Raw genomic sequence first — 26,065 nt, forward strand, 5'->3', positions numbered from 1 at the left:
CACTGAGGAAGGCACAGATGGCATCGTGTTACTCAGAATGATGCACAATTGTAAAAAATGCACATATTTTCCATTTGGTGCTTTTCTTTTTTGAATTGCAGTTGACTGCAAGTGATCTTAGAAAACAAAAATACAAACAGGGAGCTACTAGCTGACAATTCTTGAGTGACTATTTAGTTCCACTGCACAAAGCTAGTCCTATATGTTTATTTAATATTCACAGTAAAATTCATGTGGCAGTACTCTCATCACCTTGACTTTTGTTTTTGGTTAAGGTAAACAAGGGTTAGTGTGGTAGCAATTCATGTGGTGTGTGAGGGCATAGTCAAGTCGGGGCCTGAGTGTGAGCAGGTAGGCTCTCAACCCTGAGCATCAGCCCTGGAATCTGTGCCCCCCCCCCCCGCCACCCTCCCTCCCCCCCTCCCCGCGCACACACACACACCTTCCTACCAGCAGCATGGGAAGAAAAAGGTAATGATGGTAACATGCCTCAATGGAGGCACCATGTCTGACTGTAGCCTGGTCATAGCGTGTAGTAGCACAGGCACCCGAAATGCGTTTATCAGTGTGGTTTCCCTGCTGTCGCTAGTTTAGCGCTGGCTGTTGATGTAATTTAAATCTTATCTTAGGCACCATTGTCTCCCAAGCACTCATGACTGACATAGGCACCCAAATGGTAACTCTGAAACGGGGCTGGGCCCCTGTGAATTGTCCCTGTGTGCTGTCCCTTTAGTGGAGAACACTGGAGGAAGGAGAATCTTCACCAGGCAAGTTGTCCCTGGATACCAGCTACCGTCTGCCCGGGCCTTAGTCAGTTTAAAGCTAGTTGGACAAAGAAGCCCTCTAAGTGTACAGGGTGGATACTGCTAATCAGATTCATCTCCTCCCACCCTTGGTATCTGATACGGCTTGCTACCTCCCAGCCCCAAGGCTAACTCCCACGTTGTCAGTCATCTTTCTTACCCACTGGTTTCTACCAGCTGCTGCCATGGATGTCCTTGCTTGTTATTTGGTTGGAGTTGGAGACACCTAGGAAACTGATAAAGCACATTTCTTGATGCTTCTGGGAAGGCATTACCAGAAACCGTTAGAGGCTGGTCAGTGAACGGACAGGGAGGCTAGACTTGAATCTGAGCAGCATTAATAGGCTGGGTCAGATGAATCAGAAGGCAGAAAGAGGAAGTTCTACTGCTGTGTCCTAGCAGGCCTACATTTTTGCAGCTGCTGTGACTTGTGGACATCAGACTCCAAATTCTTCAGCCTCTCAATAAATAAGTCCCAGTACCCAGTGACTTCCTGCGGCACCTTCAGGGACTTGACCTCTGGCTGGGGCTGCATCCTTGGTGTCTCCTATCCCAAGGCTCCCTGGACTTAAGTGGCAACTGGTTTCTCCAGTCCTCCAGCTTGCTGACAGCCATTGTGGAAATAAACAACCTCTGAGCATGTGAGTCAATCCAATAAACTCCCTTTTGTAGTTAGAAGTATATGTATACGGTGGGTTTCACTCCTCTGGAGAGTCCAGGGTAATCCCCTTTGGCTACAATTCCCCATCTGTCCCTGGTGTTTCAAAGTTGAGGTCAAACTCTTTCCCCTATGCAATACTCTTGAATAAAAAGTCTGTCTTTCCATTTTAAAAAAGTGCCTGATGAATCATTTCTAATGTATTTAACATCACAAAATCTGTCCAACCCCCCTTTCCCACCCAGACAATGGGGAGCATGGAGAAGTGCTGGGAACATGACATGAAGGTCAACCCCATTGCTAATCACAATGGATTTGACTCATCCCCAGTACTTATTCTGATGGAAAACCCATCTTCAATTACAAAGCTCTGGACTAAGGGAGGGATTTAGAAATGTATCCTTTGTTTAGCGTTCACTTGTCTCTCACAAATTTAGGAACTATTCAGGAAAGACACATGTTACAATTGGGGATGATGGGGTTCTCGGGGGTTGTGCATCTTTCTTGTTTTGCAAATACATTTGATTTTTACTATACGTACATTCCAGACCTTCAGATTCCCCTGCATGCTAACTTGTGTCTGAATCGTCAATTAGGGCTCACTACGCCTTGGTGACCAGTGCAGAGCCGGGGAACTGTGAATTACCAGAGGCACACAATCCCTCTGAGGTTGAACAAGGCGATGCTCTGCCTTGTGTTTGAGCTCTTGTGATGTAAATAAGAGTCCTCTTTTTTTTCCAGTCTGTTTTGACCTCATCCTTTATGCTGTTATTTTTTCTTAGTGATTGGACTGTTTAAAATGATCCTCAAAATGTACTGCAAAAGTGTTGCCATGTGATCTTCAGCCCCAGCAAGCGCAGCTGTAAGCTCCGTGGCGAACATAACTGCGTTAGTCAGCATCTCTCAGGTTGTTGCAGCGCTGGAGAAGATAATGAGCAGGGCTCTCCTAGCCGCCTGTGTATGGCGTTGGTGAAATGAAGAAAGCGCCATTCTGACAAGCAGATTGTAGGCAAAGGTGCAGGTCACCGGGAGATGGGATCCCAGGAAAAGGCATCTCTGACTTGGGCCAGGGCTGTGATGTCCTGGGCTCTGGGCTGAAGTCACATACCCTCGCTCCTCAGGAACTGGCATTATCATCTTTATCTCAGCTGATCGGGGGCAGGGAGGTTGGAGGCTCAAAGTGCAAGGCTCTCTTTCAAATGGCTAACAAAGGGTACAGGCAGAGTGTGGACCAGTGCTCGTCCCTGAAGTTGGAAGAATCTATGACTGCATGTTTCTTGTGTTTTACTGAAATAAAAAAATAAAAAGGTGAAGGTGCTGTGGGCCTTCTGCTGAGTGTCTTGTGCGGTGTGGATTGTGCTGCTCTGTGTGGACCCAGTGGCATGTCTGCCTCATCCAGACAGAAGGAATAAAGGGTGCTGAGCTGTGGTCTCTAGGATGTAGCCATTGTCCCCCTGGACTTGTCCATCCAATCCAGAGGTGTAATGTCTTGTTGGCTAATTTCTATTCTCTCCATGGGTAGCTTTCCACATGGATTCAAGTGAATTCCGGAGGAGAGGGAAGGAGATGGTGGATTATATAGCTGACTATCTGGAAGGCATTGAGGGACGCGCTGTGTATCCAGATGTGGAGCCTGGCTACCTTCGACCCCTGATCCCCACCGCTGCCCCCCAGGAACCAGATGCATATGAAGACATAATCAAAGACATTGAGAAGATAATCATGCCAGGGGTGAGTATGTATATGAGGTCAGATGACAGAGGGTTCATGCTAATATAACACCTACTGGAAGCTACAGTTCTGGTGTCATGGGGTCACCAAAACAGATAAATTAAAGAGAAACTCCTACCATTGTTTCTGTTTCGACTGAGAAAACTGAGATTTAGAGAAGTTGGGTAGTCCTGGAAGCTCTCATGGTGATAGTAAACGGTAGATCCAAATGACCTGGGCTCCAAAGGTAGAGTAAGGGTTTTCTCCCAAGGCCCCCAAGACTCAGTAGTTCCTTCACCATACTTGGTTCCTAGTTATCCTATGATGGCAAGAAAAAATAAGCTCCTGGTGGTTGATTGCAAATAGTTTTACTAATTATCCTAAATACGGGCATTTTTAGCATTCTTATATCTGTGAAAAGACAACTTTTATGTACCAAGGGAATGTCGTCTTCATTTTGTTTCAGCATGGGCAGTGGACACTGCTTCTGCCCAAGGGCATAGAGTAGCTGAGCTCTCCCAGATAGTCAGAGGGATCACAGGCTTGCAGAGACCCTCAGCGGTATGTCTCCAAAGTACTGCTTTACCTATCAGACAATTTGCCTAAAAGCCTGCCTCTTAACCTGATTCTGAACAGCCGGGCCTGATCCTGGTCACCAAATCATGTATAAAGTCTGAGTCGACTCTTATGTGGCTGTAGCTGCAAGGCGGATGGAAAACAATCACGTGACAGGCAGGGTAGGGGGAGCTGAGACAGTGGGTACTCACTCTGGTTCCCAGACAGAATGCAGAGGCTCTGGGGAGGCTGCCAGTCAGCCCAAGTCACAGGCTTCGGAGTCAGAGCCTCAGTTCCAGAACACCTCTCACAGCCCTTGTCAAGTTTCATCTCCAGGAGATTTCCCCTGGCATTTGTTCTTTGAGTAAAGCTGAAAATTCTGGCTCTGGCCTGCAAGTTGAACAAATAAGCTAAGCCAGTCAGCACAAAGCTGGTGCAGGGAGGCACAGTCAAATGTCGGGCCACGGAGGAATACAGGAGCGTGGTGCTGGAGAAATGTGCAGTCCTCCTGCAGGAGTCTACACCCTGCAGGAGTCTTTACTGGGTGGAGGAAAGCCGGGAAATGCACAGGCTCTGGGGTTAGCTCCCTGGGTGACAGTTCCAGCCAGTCCGGTGCTAGCCCTGCGCTTGACCCCAAGCTTCATGAAAATTCCGTGTTGTGCACACACAGTGTGGGACCACCCAGTCCACACACTCTGTGGCTATTCACAGCAAGCGAGGCAGAGGAGGGTCCTTTCCAGGCAGCAGTCAGCCTGGTCTTTCCCAGACCTGGGTAGTGAGGAGAGACAGTTGCCGGCAGTATGGAGCCCCATGTACCTGAAAGAAACTGAGGCCCTGGCTCCAGCTGTGCCTCTGGCCCTGTGCATTTGTGCAGGCTTTGGCCTCTTCCTCTATTGGCCTTTGCAAGTTACACTTTATAAAGGCATTTCCGCAAAGACAAGCGCATTACCACTACAGATGTTTTGGTTTTTATCTGAACATTCCCCCCCCCCAACCCCAAAGCCTCATGGGCCCCAGTCCTGCTCTGCTGAGCATATCGTTCAGCCTGTGAAGCTCTCCAGAGCCTCTGAGACTCCCTGTCAGCCGCCCTCCTCCCTCCCCTTCTCTCCCCCTCCCTCCCCCTTCCTGTTCTTGCTAACCCTGATTTTCTTTCACTCTCACTTTTTTTTTCCCTGCCTCTGGCTCTGTCCCACTCCCAGGCCTGGAGGCAGACGTGCAATGAGTCTTTCTGGAATCTTCCAGTTTTTAATGAGTTATCCTAGTTGGTTATCTTCATAATCATAATCTGGGGTTCCTTGTGCCACGTATTGGCCAGTAAATGTCTAATATGTGGTTTTACTGAGAAAAGGCGTGTTTACATCTTTGCAAAGACTATGGAAAATGGCAACGTGTTAGTCAGCTTTCTGACCCTGTAGCGGATAGCTGAAATGACAAACACACATTTTGGCTTATAGTTTTTGAGGTTCAACCAGGATTCATTGGCCCTATTGCTTTTAGCCTGAGGCAAGCCAGCAATCATGGCAGAAGTGTATGGCAGAGAAAGTCTCCTCACCTCACGGCAGGAAAGCAACACAGTCTCCTTTGAGGGCACATCACCAGAGACCTAAAGGCCTCTCACTGCCTCCAGATTAGTGCACGTTGGGGACTGGGCCTCTAACACGCTGAGCTTTGGAGATTCTTTGGAGCTGCACCATAACACGGTGTTGTAATAAAACACACAGACTAGGTGACTTCAACACTTCTCAGGTTTCTGGAGCTTGGGTTCAGATGAGGGCTTCCGTAGGTTACAGTGAGCAGCTCTGTGCCCTCCAGTGGCAGAGAGCTAGCTCTCTGATCCCCTCCTCCTCCTCCTCTGCATCCTCCTCCCCCCCACCACACTTAGCCTCTCCCCTCTAATGGCTCCTCCTGGTCCTGACATCCAATGCCCCTCACACCCCCAGACCCTGACTTTCATCTTTCCTTCAATGTTTACATGGAGTGATTTGAGCTCCTGGCTTCTGTAACGACAGGATCTAGGCCCCTCCTGGTCTCAGGGATCATCTTTCCTTATACACTGGTGAAGAATGAATGCTTGTTTTATGTCTCTGCCCTCAGTTCATATCCTTTTTTTAAAAAAATAATAAATCTATCATTTTAAGGAATATCAGCCTAAGACTGTGCATAATGGCCTCATCACAAGTCTGGTGATGACAGCGGGTAGGTTGCATGTGACTGTTTCATACACTGGAGGGTGCATCCTGATTTCAGAGATCCTAAAGCTCTTATAATCTTTGTCTTATGATCCATGAAAGAGAAGAATTCATTGGGCTAGAATCTGGAGGAGAACGTCCGTGATGGTCTCACTGGCTAACAATGCAGAAGGAAAACCAGTTCCTGGATTTGGGGAGCCAGTAGACCCTTTTCTGGATTCTTTAGATCAGATCCGTAGAAGCCTTTTGAACTTTGGGGAAAGAAATATTTCCTTAGTCTGCTACAAATCCCCACACAGAACATCAGCTTTCAATGTCTCAAAAGCAGAAATTTTTGGTTAAAGTTTGGGGTGCAGGGGGTTCAGATCTTCCAAACAGATACAGTGCCATTACCCTCCATAGAGCCTGGGATTGTCAGTCTATGGCCAGTGTGATCTTTCCTTAGAAGAGCCCAGGTCCCATCATGAAGGCCCCACTCTGTGAGCTAAGGACCTCACCAAGGCCCTACCCCCTCATACTGCCATTTGACTGGGGATGCATTGTAAGGGGAAAGATTCTATCCCTGGAGCCAACATTGGTCTTCAACGCTGCCCTAGTTTCCATCATTCCTGGGATTCCCGAGAACACCAACAAGATGCATCTCCTCCCTGGTCAACCTGAGCCTTTCCTCTGTACCTAATCCAGGGTTGGCATGGAGTAGTGTTTACTCCCTCTTGGCTGGAGGAGGAGGCAGGGGGACAGTGATATTGTGGGAGACAGAAGAAGCAGCTACTCTTTTTTTGTGTGTGTGTTTTTTGTTTTTGTTTTTGTTTTTCGAGACAGGGTTTCTCTGTATTGTTTTGGAAGCTGTCCTGGAACTCACTCTGTAGACCAGGCTGGCCTCAAACTCACAGAGATCCGCCTGCCTCTACCTCCCCAGTGCTGGGATTAAAGGCCCGGTGAAGCAGCTCCTCTCAAGGGTACTGATTTGTTGGAGGGAGCAGATGGTGCAAGCCTGTAGGAAGGGACCATATTAAGGAAATCCTTTTAAAAAATGGGCATTAAAAACAAAATAAACAAAAACAACTGAATTTGCTAGAGCAATTTGGGGAAGGCCAAGCTTTTTACTGTAGGATCTCGGATGTGTGGTGCAGCATTTTTCTCTGTCCAGGGCACCCAGCAAAAACCTAAAGCAGTGTTGCTACTGTTCCTACCTAGAGACTTCATATTATCTTATGAAGACAGCACTTCCTTCTTGGCTAGCAGAAATATTCAAGCACAAAACAGGGAGTCGGATCACCCCAGTGGCAATGAGGCGAAGTCAAAAAGCACGGGATGACTAAATTTGAGAAATTTTGTACAAGTTGACATCTGTGTGCACCCTGAAGGAACTCACAACCTTTGCCCCACAGTAACTGTCCCCCTCCCCACAGGTAACACACTGGAACAGTCCCTTTTTCTTCGCTTATTTCCCCACGGCCAACTCGTACCCATCCATGCTCGCGGATATGCTGTGTGGGGCTGTCAGTTGCGTTGGCTTCACCTGGGTGAGTAGAGTCTGTTGTCATACAGGAAGGGGACCCCTTTACACACGGGACGGAGTAGGCAACTCAGCCACCTGTGAGCAGCAGGGGCAGTGCAGAGAATAGAGTCTGGGGTGTAGGGGTGTGTTTCTAAGGGATGAGAAATTCTGAATGGAAAGTGGGAGAGGGGGGAAGGAGGAGAGAAAGGGAGGGATAGTGGGAGGAAGGAGAAGGAAGAGGAGAGGAGGGAGGAGGGGACGGAGGAGGGGAGGAAGGAGGGGAGGAAGGAGGGGAGGGAGGAGGGGAGGGAGGAGAGAAGAGAAGAGAAGAGAAGAGAAGAGAAGAGAAGAGAAGAGAAGAGAAGAGAAGAGAAGAGGATTCTGCACAGGGCTGTTTTGTTTTGTTTTGGTTGTTCTGTTTTATAAGCACTTGATTTAAATCAAAGTCCAAGTCTAAGGCAATGAAGCTTCTGCGATAGACCCTACATTCGCCTAAGACAAGAAGACTGCTGTGTGCTCTGAAGTCTCAGAATACTACCACGCTGTCTCGTTCCATCTGCCCCCACCAAGCTACTGCCCAGCCTATCTGATGGGCAAGTATGCAGAGCAAAAGTGTCTGGAAATAGGCTTAGGGCTGCCTGCAGGCCATTCAGCCCTCCCTGTGTGAGGTCTCCTCCCACAAGGAGTAAAGACTTAGAAAGTCCCCTACTCTGAAAGCATCCTGCCTAGGTCTCCCTGCTCTCTGTGTCCTAGCTTGAGGAGAGATTTGAAGCAGGTGCCATTGGCTCTCAGGGTCTGGGGCTGCCCACACTATGAGGAGTTCCCCCAAAGCCTAGAACTGTTTTTGACTAGATGCAGAGTAGCTCTCTTTTCTGTGCCTTGGAGTCCACTTGTATTGACAAGTGTTGAGTGAGGGCCTGGGGACAACTTAGGAATTCTCAGCAGCCAGCAGAGCCCAACTGAGCTGCTCCACCACACCTGCTTTGCTTCAAGCTGGGATCCTCAGGAGCTGAGCAGACGGGAGTCACAGCTCATGGAAATGCTAAGGAGGCCTCCCTGTCATTGTTCTCCTGCCAGGCAACTGGGAACTCCGTCTCCTGGGGACAGACCTGGAGTAGGCTGAATGTACCTTTTTCTTTAGTTAGATGTTGTAGTGGCAGCTCTCGCTGGCGCAGTTATGCTGTTCCGGCATGTCTGTCTGGAGACCCAGCATAAATCTCTGTTTTATCTGCTCTTTTAGAATGCTCTTAGGTTTTGAACAAGGGAATGTCTGCCTCAGAGGTTGTGTTACTTGATAGCTGTGGTTCATAGCAGCGAATGCTGGTTCCCATGCCTGGAGTTAGGATTAGTCTGACTGAAGTAGAACCCACCAGCCTGGGGATGCAGGGAGACCATCTGAGCAGCAGGGAGAAATTCCTCGTGTCATCAGTGTGTCTTAATGCCAGAATGCACAGGTAGCTACATGAGTACGCTGGTCACCATGCTGTGCTCCTTAGGTACAGACCCAAATGAAAGTAGAGACTCAACTCACCATTGCCTAGACCTAAGAGCACCCAGTCACCTTCTGTGTGCAATGAGAGGAGAGAGGCCAGACACCAAGTCACTGGGGAATTAAAAGACTATGTAAGACGAGTATAGCATGTGTGGTGTTGCCTAGAAGATCAAAGTAGCTGATGTCCATTTTCTCAGCTCCATCCTGCACTCTAATATTCACTGGTGGTCATAGAAGAGGGTCTACCAGTAGACCTTTCCGCATTGTTCTGTTCCATGATCAAGCACACAGCCCACAAGCAGTTGGGGCAGGCATGGTGGAATAACAGTCACAAGGGTGCCATTCTCCTTGTACCAGTCTGGATGAAAGAAGCCGTGTCTGGGACTGAGTCCAGGCATTTGAGACCCATCTGAGATTGGGAGATTTTAATCAGAGTTTTCCCCAAAACACTCAGTGTCTGGGCCCTTGCTTCAGCGTTAGTTCCTAAAGAATCATGGCTGTGTGTGTGTGGTGGGGATGGGGAGGTTAATGTATCCAGGGACTGTTCCTAGCTTTCACCCAGAGGCCTTCTGTCACGGAGAGACGATGGAGACGGTGAGGTAAATCTGAAGGGGCCCGTACTGATCTCCCCACCATGGCTCCCTGTGCCATGTCTGGAAGAAATGGAGGAGGAACAGAAAAATGTCCTCCTTGTAAAGTTCCATCAATGCTGCCAGGCCCAGGCCCCTGCTTCCAGGCCTCTTGGCAGAGCTAACGCCCAGGCTCCTCCAGATCTCTGGGAAATGAGAACACAGGATTTGCTGGGGGAGAACAAAATACCATAGACGGAACCCTTTATAAACATTAGAAGTCTACTGGAGGGTGTGAAGAACAAGCTACTGGCATCTGGCAGCAACGCCTGCTGTGTGATCACAGCAGGCACGCATGAAAACAGAAGAGAATGGGGTGAACTTCCTCAATTCTATCTAGTCCGCTCCTGAGATGACTCATTTTGCAACAGTTCAGCACAAGGAGCCACACAGGCTGGTTAACCGTAACAACCCCCACCTCTCAGTACTCTCATAGTGGGGTTCAGGTTTCAGCATTCGAATGTGGGAAGACAGGCTCAAAACACAGCGGCCAAGGGATTAATTCCTCACCAAGAGTGGATTTGGGAGACAAAAATGTGAACTTTTTGCTAAGTTGATTAAATAAAAGTCACCAAAGAAGCAATGCTTTCCCGTGTCACCCTTTTGTGCAGAGGCCAGCTGCCCCCGTGGCTTAGCGCCTCTCTCTCCCCCACCCCCACTGCAGGCTGCAAGCCCAGCCTGCACGGAGCTGGAGACAGTGATGATGGATTGGCTGGGGAAGATGCTGAAGTTGCCAGAGGCCTTTTTGGCTGGAAGAGCTGGTGAAGGGGGAGGAGTGATCCAGGTAAGATGGGGAAAGAGGGGAAGGCAGGCTTTTGGGAGTGCGGGTTCCACCAAGGGCCACAGCTGCAAGCAGAAAGCAGCACCCATGCTGCTCCGCGTCTTCCAGAGGACAGGAAAGCTGGAAAGCCCTGCTCTTGGCGTTGATGGGATCTGGATCCTGGTGCTGCTTCCCACGAGCTGTGGGCAAGGACTTATCTCCACAGGCCCTTCTGGTAGATAGAGCAGTGGCTACCACATAGGCAGTGAATAAGAAAGCAAATATTTTTATTGGGGTATCCATTGCTGGTGGCCATGTCCAAGCACTCTCCAGACACAACTACTCCTCACAACACTGTGAATTGGGTGCTCTGTTTTTACAACTGAGGCACAGAACAACTGAGAATTTACCCCCCCAGCTTCTAGCTGGGAAGTTGTAGACCTTGTGTCTGTGTATTCCAGAACTAAGGTCTTGCTGTCACCATAGGACCCTGTCTTTACCAACAGGTGACAGCTGCGGCCGTGCTGCAACGTCTGGCTGCATGTGCTACTTGTCTGTGAGCCAGCAGCTTACATAAGGCCTCTGCTATGTCCATGCATACATTTAATTCATCCTCCGTATTCACTCGAACAACTGTAGGGCTTACATGAGGGCAAACAACAGATGCAAATGACAGCCGTGGTGAATTTTCCATTCCACCAGGATCTTCAGAGTGAATGATTGGAATTTGTGACCCCCTCCTTTTTTTTTTTTTTGAGACAGGGTCTGACTGTGTAGCCCTGGCCTGGACTGGCCTGGCCTATGTAGAGCAGGCTGGTCTTGAGCTCAGACAGAGATCCACCTGCTCTGCCTCCAAGGGTGGATATTAAAAGAATGTACCCCATGTCCCAGCAAATGTGAGCCTTTAAGAAACATTTAGTAACACAAACAATGACCTGCATTAACTCATCACCCCTCCTTGGGTATTTTTCTCATGTCAAGTTTACGGTTGTATCACGGAGGAAGCATTGTTAACTTAGAAAGAAGGATTTAAACACATCCACTGTTTTCTCTGAAGCTCCAAGGGTAAGGTAGAGCAGTGATGGCTCCACATATTTTATGAGTGAGAACACTGGGCTGACAGGAGAATTCCTTTGTGGAAGATCACATGTCTAGTGTGGCCAAACGACACTGCAAGCAAGGCCCTCAATTTCTAGCCCTGAGATATTCAGTAAGTTTAGCCTCCAATGTCTGACCTTTTCCTTGAGGGTGCCACGCATAGTTTAGTGGCTTCAAACACATCTATTTTCCTATGGTTCTGTAAGTCTGACTTAGGTTTTAATGAGGTAAAATCAAGATTGTCATCTTAGAAGCCCACCTCCTCAAGTTTTCTAAAGCCCTCTGGAATTCCTTGGCCTGAGACGCCCATCTCCATCTCCAGAAGCAGCTGTGTTCTATCCCACTGACCTTTCTTTAACTGTCATGTTCTGACTGCAGATGTGAAATCCGGTCTCCACTCTTAAGGACCCGTGTGATAGGATAGGGTCCACTCTGATAATCCAAGATAATCTTTCCAAGTCAGGGTTCTTACTGTAATCACAGTAGCAGAGTCCCTTTTCCCCTGAAAGGTAAACAATCTCCCTGTCTGGGAAAAAGGCCTGGCATCTTGGTGGTGGGAGATGCAATCTGTGTTGCAGGCTGTCTGCAGAAGAGTCCTGAAAGGACTTGCCGGTTCCTAGCCAGCAAGCCGAGAGTCAAACTCAGCAGGATTCTGGTGGGCCCGGAAATGTAAATTCTTGTTCATTCTGATGCAGAGATCTGTGGGCAGGCAGCAGCACTATGGCTCAAACCATGCTTTACATTTTTTTGATTAGGTCACTTTGTCACCTCTAAGTCACTGGAAGTAGGGAGCTGATCAAAATGAACTAGGTTTGGGTGGGCTGGGGCCGCCTGTTATACTAACAGCTGAGAGGTGCGGGCAGGAGAATCAGGAGTTCATAGTCATCCTCAGTGAATTCACACCAGAGTGGTCCACGTGAGACCCTATCTCAGTAAATATATTCTAGTAAGTGTACACATCTGCTGTACCATAACAGAAACATAAAGGGAGACTGTGAACCAGACTTCTACAAATGGCAGCAGGGATGTCCTGGGGGAGTCCCAATATAATTTCACAGGACTGTTTTTCTTCTTTTCAGAGCTCATGCGGCACAGCCAAATCTCCTTGGCTAAAAGGCATTGTACAAGTGTTGTTCCAGCTTGAGAGGAGGCTGCCACACAAGTCCCCAAAATGTAGTCAGAGAGAGATCTGCTAGGTGGAGCCTGGTGGCTTAACCAGGCTCTGATGCTGTAACCCCGATTTTCCAGGGGCACCCTTGCTGTCCTTGACAAGGACAGTAAAGCCAGAGTGTCTGGAGAAGAGACAGCCAGTCGGGGCTGCAGAGGCCAGCCGAGCTGTCTGCAGAGGCCTGGCCTGGAATTCTGGTCGATTTATTTCTGGGCAAGTGTCTCACTCTTCACAGTAGGCCTGACCCCAGAGCAAGCTCACACTGTAACTCCACACTCTTTGAGATCTTAGCATTTGGTAAGCCCTCCTCATGACCCAGCCTTCTGTCTACCTTGGGGCATTTTCTCTGCCCTGTGAGTGAGCAGGCTACTTGAGGAGCTAAAATTTCCATAGACTCAGTACCTTTTCCATAATTTCTCTCTCTCTCTTTAAATAGTTCCTCCTCCCCCCTTTTTTTCTTTTGGTCATTTTCTCCTCTATATTTTCAATAATTGCTCATGGTTTTCTGTGTATCACTGTAATTTTCCACATTGCCAATTTACTATCTTCAATGTCATTTTGGTTACACTTTTTCACTTTTAAAAATTATTGTGCCCTCTGTATTTATGGATAATGGGCACTCACTGTAGAAATGGGAAAATACAGCAACTATTTTAGAGTATAATTCTCTCCAGGTCTTATCCAGTATCTTTACATTTGTGGGTAACATAAACTGAGATGATATAACGCATACACATTTTTGCATAAAGTTTTATTTTCTTATATTTTCACTGTTTAAATATTTTGTTTATTATTATTAATTACTGTTATTATTACTACTGCTGCTATTGTTATGTTTGTGCATATTGGGTGTGTGTGGATACTCGTGCCATGACTCTCAGGCCAGAGGACAACTCTGTGAAGTTAGTTTTCCCTCCCCCTTCAAGCTTGCAGGGTACCATGTCTTCACACCTAGCCATCCTGCTGGCCCTCAGACGTTCAAAACTATTTCTTTCTTGTTTTTTTTTTAAAGATGTATTTATTTATTATGTGTGCAGTGTTCTGTCTGCATGTAAGCTTGTATGTCAGAAGAGGGTACCAGATCTTATTATAGATGGTTGTGAGCCATCATGTGGTTTCTGGGAATTGAACTCAGGACTCCTAGAAAAGCAGCCAGTGAGTGCCCTTAACCGCTGAGCCATCTCTCCAGTCCCCATCCCTTTTTTTTTTCTTTTGTTTTGTTTTCAAGACAAGATTTCTCTGTGTAGCCCTGGAACTCTCTTTGTAGACCAGACTGGTCTCAAACTCCCGCCTGCCTCTGCTTCCCTAGTGCTGGGATTAAAGGCATGTGCCACCACCATCCGGCTAAAACTTTTCCTTTCACATTTTCAGGAAATAGAGCAATGGGCTTCATTATGGCACTTTCCGTACATGTGTCCTTACCCACCCCCTCTCCCCAGCACCTATCCCTTCTTGTTCCTCTCACACTGGTTCCCTTCTTGTCCAATTATTCTTTGAGAATATTATTATTGTACAATTTTTATGATGTGCCACAATTTATGTAAATAACACCTAAGATATTCTTGTCATATCACACTTTTCAGTCCTGTTAGGTTTCAGAGGACAACCCTCAAACCCCTGCATGTGACACGTCTGTACTCCATCAAGACCAGAACAGAGCCACTTGCCACACAGTGAAAACAATTTCATTTTTTGAGTCTTTGGTATCCAGACGTGAATCTATTAGTTTGGTACTTGGCAAAGAATTTTACAAGTAGCTAAGTTTGCTGAATGACTACTACAAGCCTGTGTTTTAACCTATGTATTGTGCTTTATATAATCAGTTATCATCTTCAAAATACTTATGAGGATTCGTTGCATTACCAACCACAGTTTTCATAGCTCGTACAAGTCCGGTGGCAGAAACTAATTAAAGGCAGAGTGTAAAAGACGGTGCAGTGTATTAACACCAGCTCGTCCAGGCTCTTTGCTTTGTGTGGAGGTTTGAATGCTACCGTGGGTTCAACCGTCTTTAAAGACAATCTCATTTTTAGAAGTCCCAGCCTTAGGTTAGGATAATTGTGGCATCTCTCAGACCAGGCTTCAATAAAGCCCTTGTGAGCTCAACCCACTTAGTTTGGGTTGGTGGGAAGCAGACTTCCGTGTGTTTGCTGCAGGGAGCTGGCCCTTTTCAGCTCACGAGGCTGATTGTCTGTAATTTGTGAGGCCTTAAAGAGCCCTGAGTCCAGTGACAGCCTGTGAGGCAGCCTGCCTTATCGATCCCCTCAGAGCTGTAATCACAGCTTAGCGTTGGCGCAGCAGTGGGTGTCTGAGCCGAAACTGCACACCATCATTGTGAGGCCGGACAAATGAGACCTGCAAAATGGGTCTCTTAATTGGGTTTGAAAGCTCTTGTGGAAGAAAAGCTGCCAATTTCTTACCCTGTGTGAGGTGACATTTGTAAAACCTAGAAGATGAAAAGGACCTTTCGGCTCAGGGCATCGGCCGCCTTGAGCATCGACTCTCCCGAGAGGTCCCTCCCACCTCGGAGCAGGCTCGCCATGGCAACCTTTGTCTGCCTGAAGCAAAGGCATGAGCGAGCCACACAAAGACGTGGGGGAAAGTGGTTCCAGGTAAAGCAAGGAGCAAGTGTGTGGGCTTAGCTGGACGCAGCTCAGGTCTGCTCAAGTGCCTCGCTTCTCGAAGCACAATGGACAGCTCGGGCTCTGTCCGTGCTCTCCTAACAAAGAACAATTGCTCCCTCTTTCTTCCCTCAGCAAATCTCCACTTCCAGAAAGGAGACAGACAGAGAGCCACTCACCTTGATGTTCAAGTGTGCCCACACCGGATCTGTAATGGCACGCTGAGGTTCAGTGCTCTAACGGTGATTACTTTTTGCACTGGACTTTGTTGCTGTTTCTTTAATTATTTTGTTGTTGTTGTTGACAAAATCAAGAATTTTCTCTCAGAATGTGGACAGTGGTCACGGAGCTCATAGTGAGCTTGTCATGCCATGGTATGACATGGCTACTCGAAATCATTCATTACAAAGGGGTCCAAAGCTCTGAAGAGAGGGTGTTTTTTTTTTTTAGCATATTTTTGTTTGTTTTTTAGGGGCAGGGTCTCATTATGTAGCTCTGGCCGTCGCGGAATTCACTACATAGACCAGGCTGGACTTGAACACATAGATATCCAACTGCCTCTGCTTCCTTAGTGCTGGGATTGAAGGCTTGCGCCACTGCCTTTCTGCGCACTTTTTAATAGATCCTGAAAAACAAAATATGTCCAGAGGGACTGAAATAAGCAAGCCAGGAGGATAAGAAAACAAAATTTTAAAAACCCGGGATGCACAGGAGAAGTGGGAGGGCCGTGCCTGCCTTCAGAGGCTTGACTTCCCTGAAACAGCGCCAGTCTGGTCAGCCAGGCTTCTTTGACATGGGCCGAGGCCTTGTAAAACAACAGCCTGTGAAAGTCCGGCCTGAAGGAGATGCCGAGTGAAGGCCGTGGTGCATATGTTTATTTGAACTCATGCATCGCAGCTACAGAAGGAGGGATGCATGGATCTAGCTTGAAAGCCCCCTCCTCAGGGCACAGGGGTGGACTCAGAAGAATAAGCCAAAGCAGTGGATGGGAGATCAAAGTAGGATATCGTGATTGATGAAGGAGATAAAACATTAATAAGAAAAATTTGCATTTCCACACAGTTCACCAAACTGTACATTTGTCTGAAAAAATTCCATGCTCTTACAAACTTCCAGAATCAGCAAAAAATTCTCACAGCTTTCTCCTGGGACTTGCCTGCCCGGGGGAGTCGAGCGCACACGCTAGGAGGTACCAAGACCAAATGGAGCTTCACCTAACTCGCACTGCATATCCAGGCGGTGTCGCAGAAGCCCACCGGGAGATGGGAAACCTTAAAAACAGCAATGTTTTACAAGTTTCGTGGGGTAATACGGCAGGCGCTGAGTCTGTTTTTCTCACTCACCCTTTGCAGTTTGAAAGATGAATCCCGTACAGCTCCTTTCTGCTTTGCTGAAGTGGACGGTTGAGGTTGCTTGAACTGCTTCTCTCGGCTTGCCACAGAAGCTCAGGGCCAGGGTGGCGGAAACAGTGCGCTCCTGGCTTCCGAGTCCTGGAGGCCACGGCCAAGGGGTCAGCAGGATTGCTCCTGCCTGAAATTTACTTCTGAATTTTTCATGGCTGTCTCCTCACTGCTGTTTTCTCACAGTATGGCCTCTGTGCGCGCCATGTCCGCTGGCTAGTTTGTGATTCTCAGTACAGCAGTCGGATTGGATTCGGGTCTACCCTAAAGATTTAATTATTACTTGAAAGGTCCCTCTGTTCCTCCCTCCCTCCTTACTTCCTCCTAACTTCCTTGCTTTCTCCCTTCTTCTTTTATAGGTATTTTGAGACAGTCTCACACTGTAGTCCTAGCTGGATTGGAAACTGCTACATACCCGGGTTAGCCTTGAACTCACAGTTATCCTCAGGCCTCAGCCTCCTTAATGCTAAGACTACGTGTGTGTATATCACGTATTGAACACCACGACCGGCTTTAAAGGTCTTACTTTCTAAATATGGTCCATTCTGAGATGCTGGGGCCTAGGGCTTCATTGTGTCAACGGCAGGAAGCAATCGAGCACAATTCAGCCTGTTACACTAAGGAATGGGAGAAACTGTCCAAGTCCACCTCCGTGTGTTAAGGAAAACGCATTCCTATGTTATAAGCAAATACAAATTGTTCTGTCCACATGCATAGGAACACAGAGCAGGGATTGGGCAGGGTGCCCTGGATCAGTCTCTTCCTCTGATGGAAGTGGAGACAGTGTGTCCCAGACCAGGCCTGAAGAACCCATGAGAGAACACCTGCAGAGTCTTGTATATGCTACAGGATCAGAATGTTAGCTCACTGGGACATAATATGGATAAAGCAATGTCAAACTAATTACAAGAGCTAAACCAGCCCCTGCAGATGTTAGATGCAAAAATGAGTGAATTTTGCAATTTCTGGCTCAACTTTTAAAGGAAACCATGGACACAATAATATGTCTTCCAACAGTTTAGACAAGGCTTCCTTTGCAACATTTCAAATTTCATTTGGCCCTTTTCTCTTGGATTCAGGGGAGTGCCAGTGAAGCCACCTTGGTGGCCCTACTGGCTGCTCGGACCAAAGTGATCCGCCAGCTGCAGGCAGCCTCCCCAGAGTTGACACAAGCTGCTATCATGGAAAAGCTAGTCGCTTACACATCTGATCAGGTAAGAGTGCTGGGGTGGGCACTGGCCCAACACCCCCATCCCCTCCCTCCCAGAGCTGAATCCAAGGAACAGTTAGCATCATGTCAAATCAAAAAGCAGTTCCCCAGGGATCATGAGGGGGAAACTTTTTATTCTATCATGGGAGCTTGATAGATCTAGTCAGAAATGAAATGCACATGCTGAGATCCCCCACAACTGGCTGGTTACCATTTCTGTAGTATGGAATTGCACTGTGCCCCTGTGGCCTGCCTTGAAAACTCCACTGTGGAAAAATTGGAAGTGAGACTCCAACCTAATGCCAAATCCCAGCTTTGCAAATCATGTGCATTCTCAAAGCCTATATTTTTTCCTATTAGCAAAAGGGATGAAAGCACCATGCTTGCTGTGACCACTCGCTCCAGCTTGTGGCTTGAGAGGACTGACTTGGAGTTCATTACAATGCTCATAAAACCCTGCAAACAGAAATTCAGTCGTTTTAGCTCACTTATTTTATTTACTTGACTTTTTGATTAACTATTTTATATTGTTCCTTTTTCTTCATTTTAATCTTGTTAGTTGTATGTTCCTTTTTATTTTCTTTTTCAAGGCAGAGTTTCTTTGTGTAGCCCTGGCTGTGCTGGAACTCACTCTAGTTCAAGCTGGCCTCAAAATGAGAGATCCACCTGCCTCTGCCTCCCAAATGCTGGATTAAAGGTGTGCACCACCACTGCCTGGTGTTACTATACAACCCTGTCACCTTTGGTGTGCATATTGCTATATATTTAAATCTACATGTATTTAAAATCACAAAATTAAAGAAAAAAATCAATAGAGAACTAACACTTTACTCTGGGAGCATTTGATCCATTAGATTGAAAATCAAGATTCCAGGATGGAAACCAGTCCAGGAAAGAGGTGACTTCATAGAGAAAGAGAAGAAACTAACTCTGGCACCATCATGGGTCATCAAGAGCCCAGGCCAGGTGCTCTGCACAGCCAGTGACTGAGGAGCCATGGCATCACACCCTCACAGATTCAGTCTTCCTGTTGTCATTGCAGGCACACTCCTCTGTAGAAAGAGCTGGATTAATCGGTGCAGTGAGGTTCAGAACAATCCCTTCAGATGACAACTTTTCCATGAGAGGTTCTGCCCTTCAGGAGGCCCTGGAGCAAGACAAGGCAGCTGGCCTGATTCCGTTCTTTGTAAGTTCAACACTTGCTGGAATTGGCACTGTGGGATCTTCTGGGTCCTGTGTGCATCTAGGGGGGGAGGGAGGTAGAGAGAGAGAGAGAGAGAGAGAGAGAGAGAGAGAGAGAGAGAGAGAGAGAGAGAGAGAGAGAGATCTGGAATGAGGTTGTCTTCACTTGTTGTAGTGACTTGGATGAGAAATGACCCCCATGGTGACAGGCATTTGGTGGCATTTGGTGGCACAGAGTTTTGGTGATGCAATCTTTCACTAGGAATGAGCTTTGAGAAAAAAAAAGTCTTACATCATTTCCAGTTCACTCTCTCTCGGCTTCATGCTTACCGTCCGTCCTACCCGTGCCATTGTGCCTGTTGCCTGCTGCTATTTTGGACACTAACTTTCTGCAACAGGAAGCTAAGACAAACTCTTCCTTCTCTGCCTTGGTCATGGCTCCATCACAGCACTAGACAGTAACTAAGATGCACGGACACCCACAGGTGAGCTCCTCACACTCCAAAAGGGTGCCCCAAAGCCACACAGTCAGCCATGGTCAAAATCAGTGGGTCACAAGACCAAAGAAAATGACATTAAGTGTAAGGAAGAGACTTTTAAGGGGAATGTCAGGGAGAGAAAGGAGATTGGAGAGAATGGGGGTGTGAAAGTAACCAGAATGTATTATATACATGTATGAAATTTTCAAAGAATAAAACTAATAAAGTTATATTAAAGAAAACAATTGCCCGGCAGTGGTGGCACATACCTTTAATCCCAACACTCTAGAGGCAGAGGCAGGTGGAACTCTCTGTGTGAATTCGAGGCCAGCCTGGTCTACAGATGAGTTCCAGGACAGCCAGGTTGTTACATAGAGGAACCCTGTCTTGAAAAAACAAAACAAATCACTATAGGCTTTACTGCCTAGATTGGTTGCTCTCAACAGATACTAAGAAGGTACTTTTTGTGGTAGGCTTGTGAGCAAGCAGTGAATTATCCCTCCGATGAAAAATATCTAATTAGCCAAATGGCATGCTGGCTCTTTTGTGTCTGTTTATACATTCGACTGGGGGATGCACCTGGAGTTTGAGAATTGTCATGTTTCTGATGTAGCCACGGTAGTATGTTCTGCCTGGGACTAATATGTCATGTTTGAAGCAATCGGAGTGTCATGACTGTGGCCTATGAGTATTCTGCCTGGTTACATAGTGTTACCAGGGGAGCTTTAGGAATGATGACTTCAGAATAATTTTGGAAGCATGTCTATGGGTAGAGCCAGGCATAGGTCATATTTAATGGCAAGATTCTAGTGTGCATCTGGGTTTGAGAAAGTTGTTCAGGATCTCTTATTTCCCTTTTAATTTTCAGTGCTGGGGATTGGACCCAGAGTTTCTTGGAGTCATCTTAACCCCTTGTATAGGGTTCCTACATCCAAACCCTTCTATATTATTTTTAGTAGGTTTATGAGATAGAAGCCTTCTATGTGGATTTTCAAAACACCCTCACTGTCAAGTTATCCGTCCCCAAGCCACTGCTTCACACTACACGGCCATCTCTCTCCCGGTGTGATCCTTTCTGCCCCCTTATTTTCCTGGCCATGTCACACCACCTGCATTTTACTATCCTCTTTAAGCTCTTTATCCCCCCCCCCCACGCAACAGTCCCTTTCTACTTTCCTGGCTTCTCTAAGTACTCCAAGATGAACACACAAATCTGATGATTGTCTCTAGGACCTACCATAGGAGATAAAATGTGGTTGTAGTCTTTCTGGGGCTAGGTTTCTTGACTCCATCTACATGCTTGCAAATTTCATTTTTCTTTAAAGTGGAATAAGATTCTGTGTGCATATACCACATCTCCATTTGTCAGCTGGTGGATGACTGATTCCATTTCCTAGCGATTGTGAATAGAGCAACAATGAAAATAGATGTGCAGTTATCTCTGTAGTAGGATGTGGACCGAGTCCTTTGGGCATATTCCCTGGAAGGATATAGCTGGGTATATCACAAGGTAGTTCTGCTTTTCACTGTTTGAGGAAACTTCACTCTGATTTCCATTGTGGCCACCCAGTTTGCACTCCCACCAACAGTGAGTAGTGCTCCCTTTGCTAATGTTCTCAAAAGAGTCTTTTGTCATTTATTTTCTTGATACTGGCCATTGTGACTGGGCTAAGGTGAAATACCAAGGTAGCTGTAGTTTGCATTTCCCTAATGGCTAAGGATATTTCTTCACCATGTTTACTTCTTCATTTGAGAACTCCCTGTTCCATGCTTAGCCCATTTTTAATTGGGTTGGGTTGTTTTCTTGATGTTTAGAGTTTTTTGGTTTTGTTTTGTTTTGTGCTGTCTCTCGTATATCTTAGACACTGATTCTCTGTCAGATGCATAGCTGGCAAAGGTTTTCTCTCACTCTCTATGCTGCTCCTTCACTCAATGTCCATTTCAGCAGAGAATCTCTTTAATCTCATGCTACCCAGCTTGTTGGTTGTTGGTCTTATTTCCTATACAGCTGGGGTGCTATAGAGAAATCCATATCTGAGTCCATTCTTGTCCCCTCTAGATGTTTTGAGTACAGCCTTGAGGTCTTTGGTGCACCTAAGTCACCTGATTTTTTGCAAAGATTAAAAAGAAAAAGAAAAAACTCATTGGGCTGGAGAGATGACTCAGAGGTTAAGGGCACTCACTAACTGCTCTTCCAGAGGACCCCCCAGTTCAATTCCCAGCAACCATATGGTGTCTCACAGCCACCTATAATGAGATCGTGTGCTCTTTCTGGTGTGCAGGTACATATGCAGGCAAAACACCGTATACATAGTAAATAAGCCTTTAAGAAAATCCACACTGAAGAAAAGATGGCATCTTCAACAAATGGTGCTGGGAAAACTGGAAGTCTCCCTTTTTTATGAAGGATGGCTTGCTGTTAGGAAATACCCACTTCCTCTGTAACAGCTGTCACCCAGTTTCTCCAGTTACACCAAAATTAATTACTGATGGATTTAAATGTTATCTACATCTTGGCACTTGTTTTCTATTTGGTTAACTTCTTATTTTTTTCTCTACTGTTTTGAATTTTTTTATTGAGTGTTTTTTAATTGTTTCATTCTCTTCATTTTTGTCTTGTTTGCTTATATATTAACTTGTTATGCCTCCCCATCACCTTTTGTGTAGTTATTAGTATACATTTAGATCTACACATATTTAAACTCTACTAGACAAAGAAATTTTAACAAGAGCAACACAAATTTAGAAAAAAAAACTACCATATCAGTTTCATTACCATTCATTTATTTTATATTTCTTATTTTCTTCTGTGTGAAAAAACACTCAGAAATTGTTTTAATGAATTAATGGTGTGGTCTGCTAGTTTTATTTTCATGAAAACATTTTTATTTTCCATTTACTTTTGAAAGGTATTTTTACTGATAAAATATCCTGACAAAAACAACCTAAGGATAGAGAGGTGCTTTTGTGTGGTTTGATTTTTTAAGATTTTCACTTTATTTTACATTTTACTTGGATGTAGTCTGTGCATCTTTTGTGTGTCATGTCCCTAGAGGTCAAGGGTATCAGATCCCCTGAAACTGGAGTTACAGATGGTTATGAGCCTCCAAGTAGGTGCTGGGGATCAAACACCAGTCCTTTGGAAGAGTAGCTGGTGGGAGCTCTTAACGGCCTAGCCATCTTTCAAGTGCTGCTTGTTTTGTATTTTGAGCTCACAGTTCAAGGGAAGTCCATCAAGAACAATGAATGCTTGCACACTCATGCTCAGATTGCTCCCCCCAACCCAGGATCCCGTCCCGCCCACAGTTAAGACAGATCTTCCCATATCAGTTAGCACAATCAAGATAACCCCCCATAGGCATTCCCAGAGGCCTGCCTCTCAGGTGACACTACATCCTGTCAAACTGAGGATCAACACTAACCATCCCAGCTGAGCATAAAATGCTAAGGAGGACGTGTGTCTCCATTCATTGACTATCTTCTGTGACGTCTGGGAGATGTCGGTGGTCAATGTTGTTGCTGCTTGTGTTGAGAAAAGGGGGGATGTGACATTCCTCTTCCCAGTAGCGTAGAGTGTTTGTTTTTCCATCTCTACTGTTAGACAGTTTTACCGAGACACAAAGAGAACTGTTTCTTGTACTCACTCTGTTTCCGTGGATGCTAACATCAGTTTGGGGAAATACCCATTGTCTTCTCATAGTTTACTTCTCTTCATTGTCCCACTCTTTTCATTCTGGGACTATGATTGCATGAGTTACGTCTTTCTCCTGAATGTCTGGTATCTCTTATGTTCCTTCCTGTGCTTTTCATATTAAAAAAGAAGTTGGTTCCCCACACCTCTGTCAGGCGGTTCACATATAACTGCCCTACAACTCCAGCTCCAGGGAGATTGAGTGGCTCTGGCACCTATGAATGCCCTCACTCATATGCACATACTTATACACAGGCACAAGCACACAATTTAAAATAATAAAAAAAAGATATTTCTAAAATTACAAGAATAAAGGTATTCTATACCCGCCACTTTTGCCCCCACATATTACAGTTCATATAATTGCAATACAACATTAGAATCAAGACACTGGCTCTGGCTTACTGTGTGTGTATCTTTACAGCTATAGAGTCCTGTAACTACTCTGTTAGCCTAAATACCAAAATGTGTTGTTTCTGAGAGGATCTGTTTCCTGTGGTTCCTTTCTTTACTCTCCCCTTCTTGTCTCCCATTATCCTTATAACCTGTTTTGTGTTCCAAATTTGGGGAATATTGAGGATGCTACAGGAATGGGATCACATAGTAGGCGAAAAGCTGAGCTCAGCACCTTTCACTCCATCCCGTGCCCTTGCTATCCACGTGGGTGTCATATCTGTTTCTTTTCACTGCTGTACCACGATTAGTATCAAACTGTGTAGCCCATGACTTGTTCAACCATCATCTACTAAGAAATACTTTGACTGCTCTCATTTTCCAGCTACTGCAAACAAAACATCCATGATCACCAATGCATAGATATTTGAATAAAGAAATATTCCCACTTCTTTGGGATACATTGTTAAAGAAATTAATAAAATATTCTCTAGACTGACTGTCTTGCTTTACACACCTACTGTTTAGCATGAAATTTTAAAAAATTCTTTAGGTTTTTGTTTCCTTATAAGCATTTGATATCGTCATTTTTAAAATTTTTAGTTCTATCAATAGGAGTGTAATAATATCTCCTAGCGACATAATAGTTATTTCTCTGGTGATTAACAATGTTAAATATCTTTTCATATGGATATTCACCTTTTGTAAAATGTGCAGGTATTCCTTTTATCCATGTTCTAAGTGGTGATGGAGTTTTTAAAAAAATTTATTTAAATTTATTTTATGTGCATTGGTGTGAAGGTGTCAGATCCCCTGGAACTGGAGTTATAGACAGTTGTGAGCTGTCATGTGGGTGCTGGGAGTTGAACTCTGATCCTCTGGAAGAGCAGCCAGTGCTCTTAACCACTGAGCCATCTCTCTAGCCCTGTGGTGATAGATTTTTAAAGATTTAGTTTTTTAAGTATGTGAGTGAGTGTGTGTGTGTGTGTGGGTCTGTGTGTGGGAATATGTGTATATGTCTATAGGTATGTGTATCTGTGTGGGGGAATATGTGTATATGTCTATAGGTATGTGCATCTGTGTGTGTATGTATGTCTGTGTAGGGGAATATGCGTGTATGTCTATAGGTATGTGTGTCTGTGTGTGTATGTATGTGTGTATGTGTGTGTATGTATGTATGTCTGTGTGTGGGAATATGTGTGTATGTCTATAGGTATGTGTGTATGTGTGTGTATGAATGTATGTCTGTGTGGGGGAATATGTGTATATGTCTCTAGGTATATGTGTCTGTGTGTGGGAATATGTGTATATGTTCTAGGTATGTGTGTCTGTGTGTGTGTGTATGTATGTATGTATGTGTGGAGGTATATGCAGGTACTCTCAGAAGAAGGTGTTGGATTCCTTTGGAACTGCAGTTAGTTACAGGTGGCTGTGAGCTGCCCCATAATGGGTGCTAGGAACTGAGACTGGACCGTCTACGAAAACAGTATGTGCTCTTAGCCACTAAGCCACTTTTCCAACCCTTGCGTTGATTTTTAATTTTGTCTTTTTAAAATAAATTTTGAAATGAATTCTCTGAGAATTTTGTACAATGCACTTTGATCATATTAACCCTCAATTTCTCTCCCTAATTCTTTTCTCCCTATGTACTCTCAAATTTATGGCTTTTTTCTTTTTAAATTACCCGCTGAGTGTATTCATGTTGCCCAGACACTCATGTATGTGAGACCGTCCACTGGATCACAGTTGACATTCCAGGAGCCGCACCCTTAAAAAAAAACTGACTGTCTTTCTTCCAGAAGCCACCAATATCAAACCTCAGTTGGTTTTTTTTTTTAAGTAACAGATTGATTTTGATAGAGCAGTTTTAGGTTGCTGCTATAACAGAATACCTAACAGAAATAATTCAAGAAGGAAGGACTTATTCTGGCTTATGGTTTAGGGAACACGGCCTATCAGATGACAGCAGGGGCTGCTTGGAGGGCCGATGGAATGTGAGGCAGCTGTGTAATCATATCAGCATCAAAAAGCAGACAGCGCAGGCTAGAAGGGAACTGGCCAAGAACTCCTAAGACCTGCCCTGCAATGACCCACTTCCCATAGTGAGGCCCCATGTCCGGAATGTTCTACAACATTCTGAAGCTGTGTGGCCATCTGTGCAAGTGTTGAAACACATAAGCCGGTGAGGGACATTCCACATTCAAGCCATAGCCCAAGTTCCCAAAAGAAAAATAGAACAGAAAGTTTCCATACTGACTTGCATGTTTTCCAAATGTCTGCTCACAGTCTGTAGCCTGTTATTATACTCTCTGAATTGTGTCTTTTGTCTTTGGTGAGACAGATATCTAATTTCAATGAAGTGCAATTTATTCATTCTTTCCACAGATCAGGCCTTTGAAGTTATACATAAAATGGTGCGCGGGACCTTTCCCTCCCTGGACTAGTGTTAAATACTGTTTATATAAAAAACAAACAAACACAAAACAACAACAGCAGTGAAACACTATTAGTCTTGCTGACAAAGTC

At 45.6% G+C, this 26,065-nt stretch overlaps 1 protein-coding gene across 4 annotated transcripts in view; it reads left to right on the forward strand.

Moving 5' to 3' along the window:
* The window catches only part of Ddc (dopa decarboxylase), an 85,136-nt gene that overhangs the window by 15,380 nt on the left and 43,691 nt on the right, over nt 1–26,065 (forward strand). For all 4 annotated transcript variants that reach the window (XM_005082971.4, XM_040746649.1, XM_021234617.2 and 1 more), the window contains exons 2-6: nt 2,984–3,192; nt 7,328–7,441; nt 10,202–10,321; nt 17,664–17,798; nt 18,837–18,980. In XM_005082971.4, coding sequence (XP_005083028.1) covers nt 2,992–3,192; nt 7,328–7,441; nt 10,202–10,321; nt 17,664–17,798; nt 18,837–18,980 — 714 coding nt within the window. In that variant the 5' untranslated portion in view covers nt 2,984–2,991. The remainder of the gene's footprint in view (nt 1–2,983; nt 3,193–7,327; nt 7,442–10,201; nt 10,322–17,663; nt 17,799–18,836; nt 18,981–26,065) is intronic.

This window comes from Mesocricetus auratus, unplaced genomic scaffold (assembly GCF_017639785.1).
Source record: "Mesocricetus auratus isolate SY011 unplaced genomic scaffold, BCM_Maur_2.0 Super-Scaffold_100006, whole genome shotgun sequence".
NCBI classification, from domain to species: Eukaryota; Metazoa; Chordata; class Mammalia; order Rodentia; family Cricetidae; genus Mesocricetus; species Mesocricetus auratus.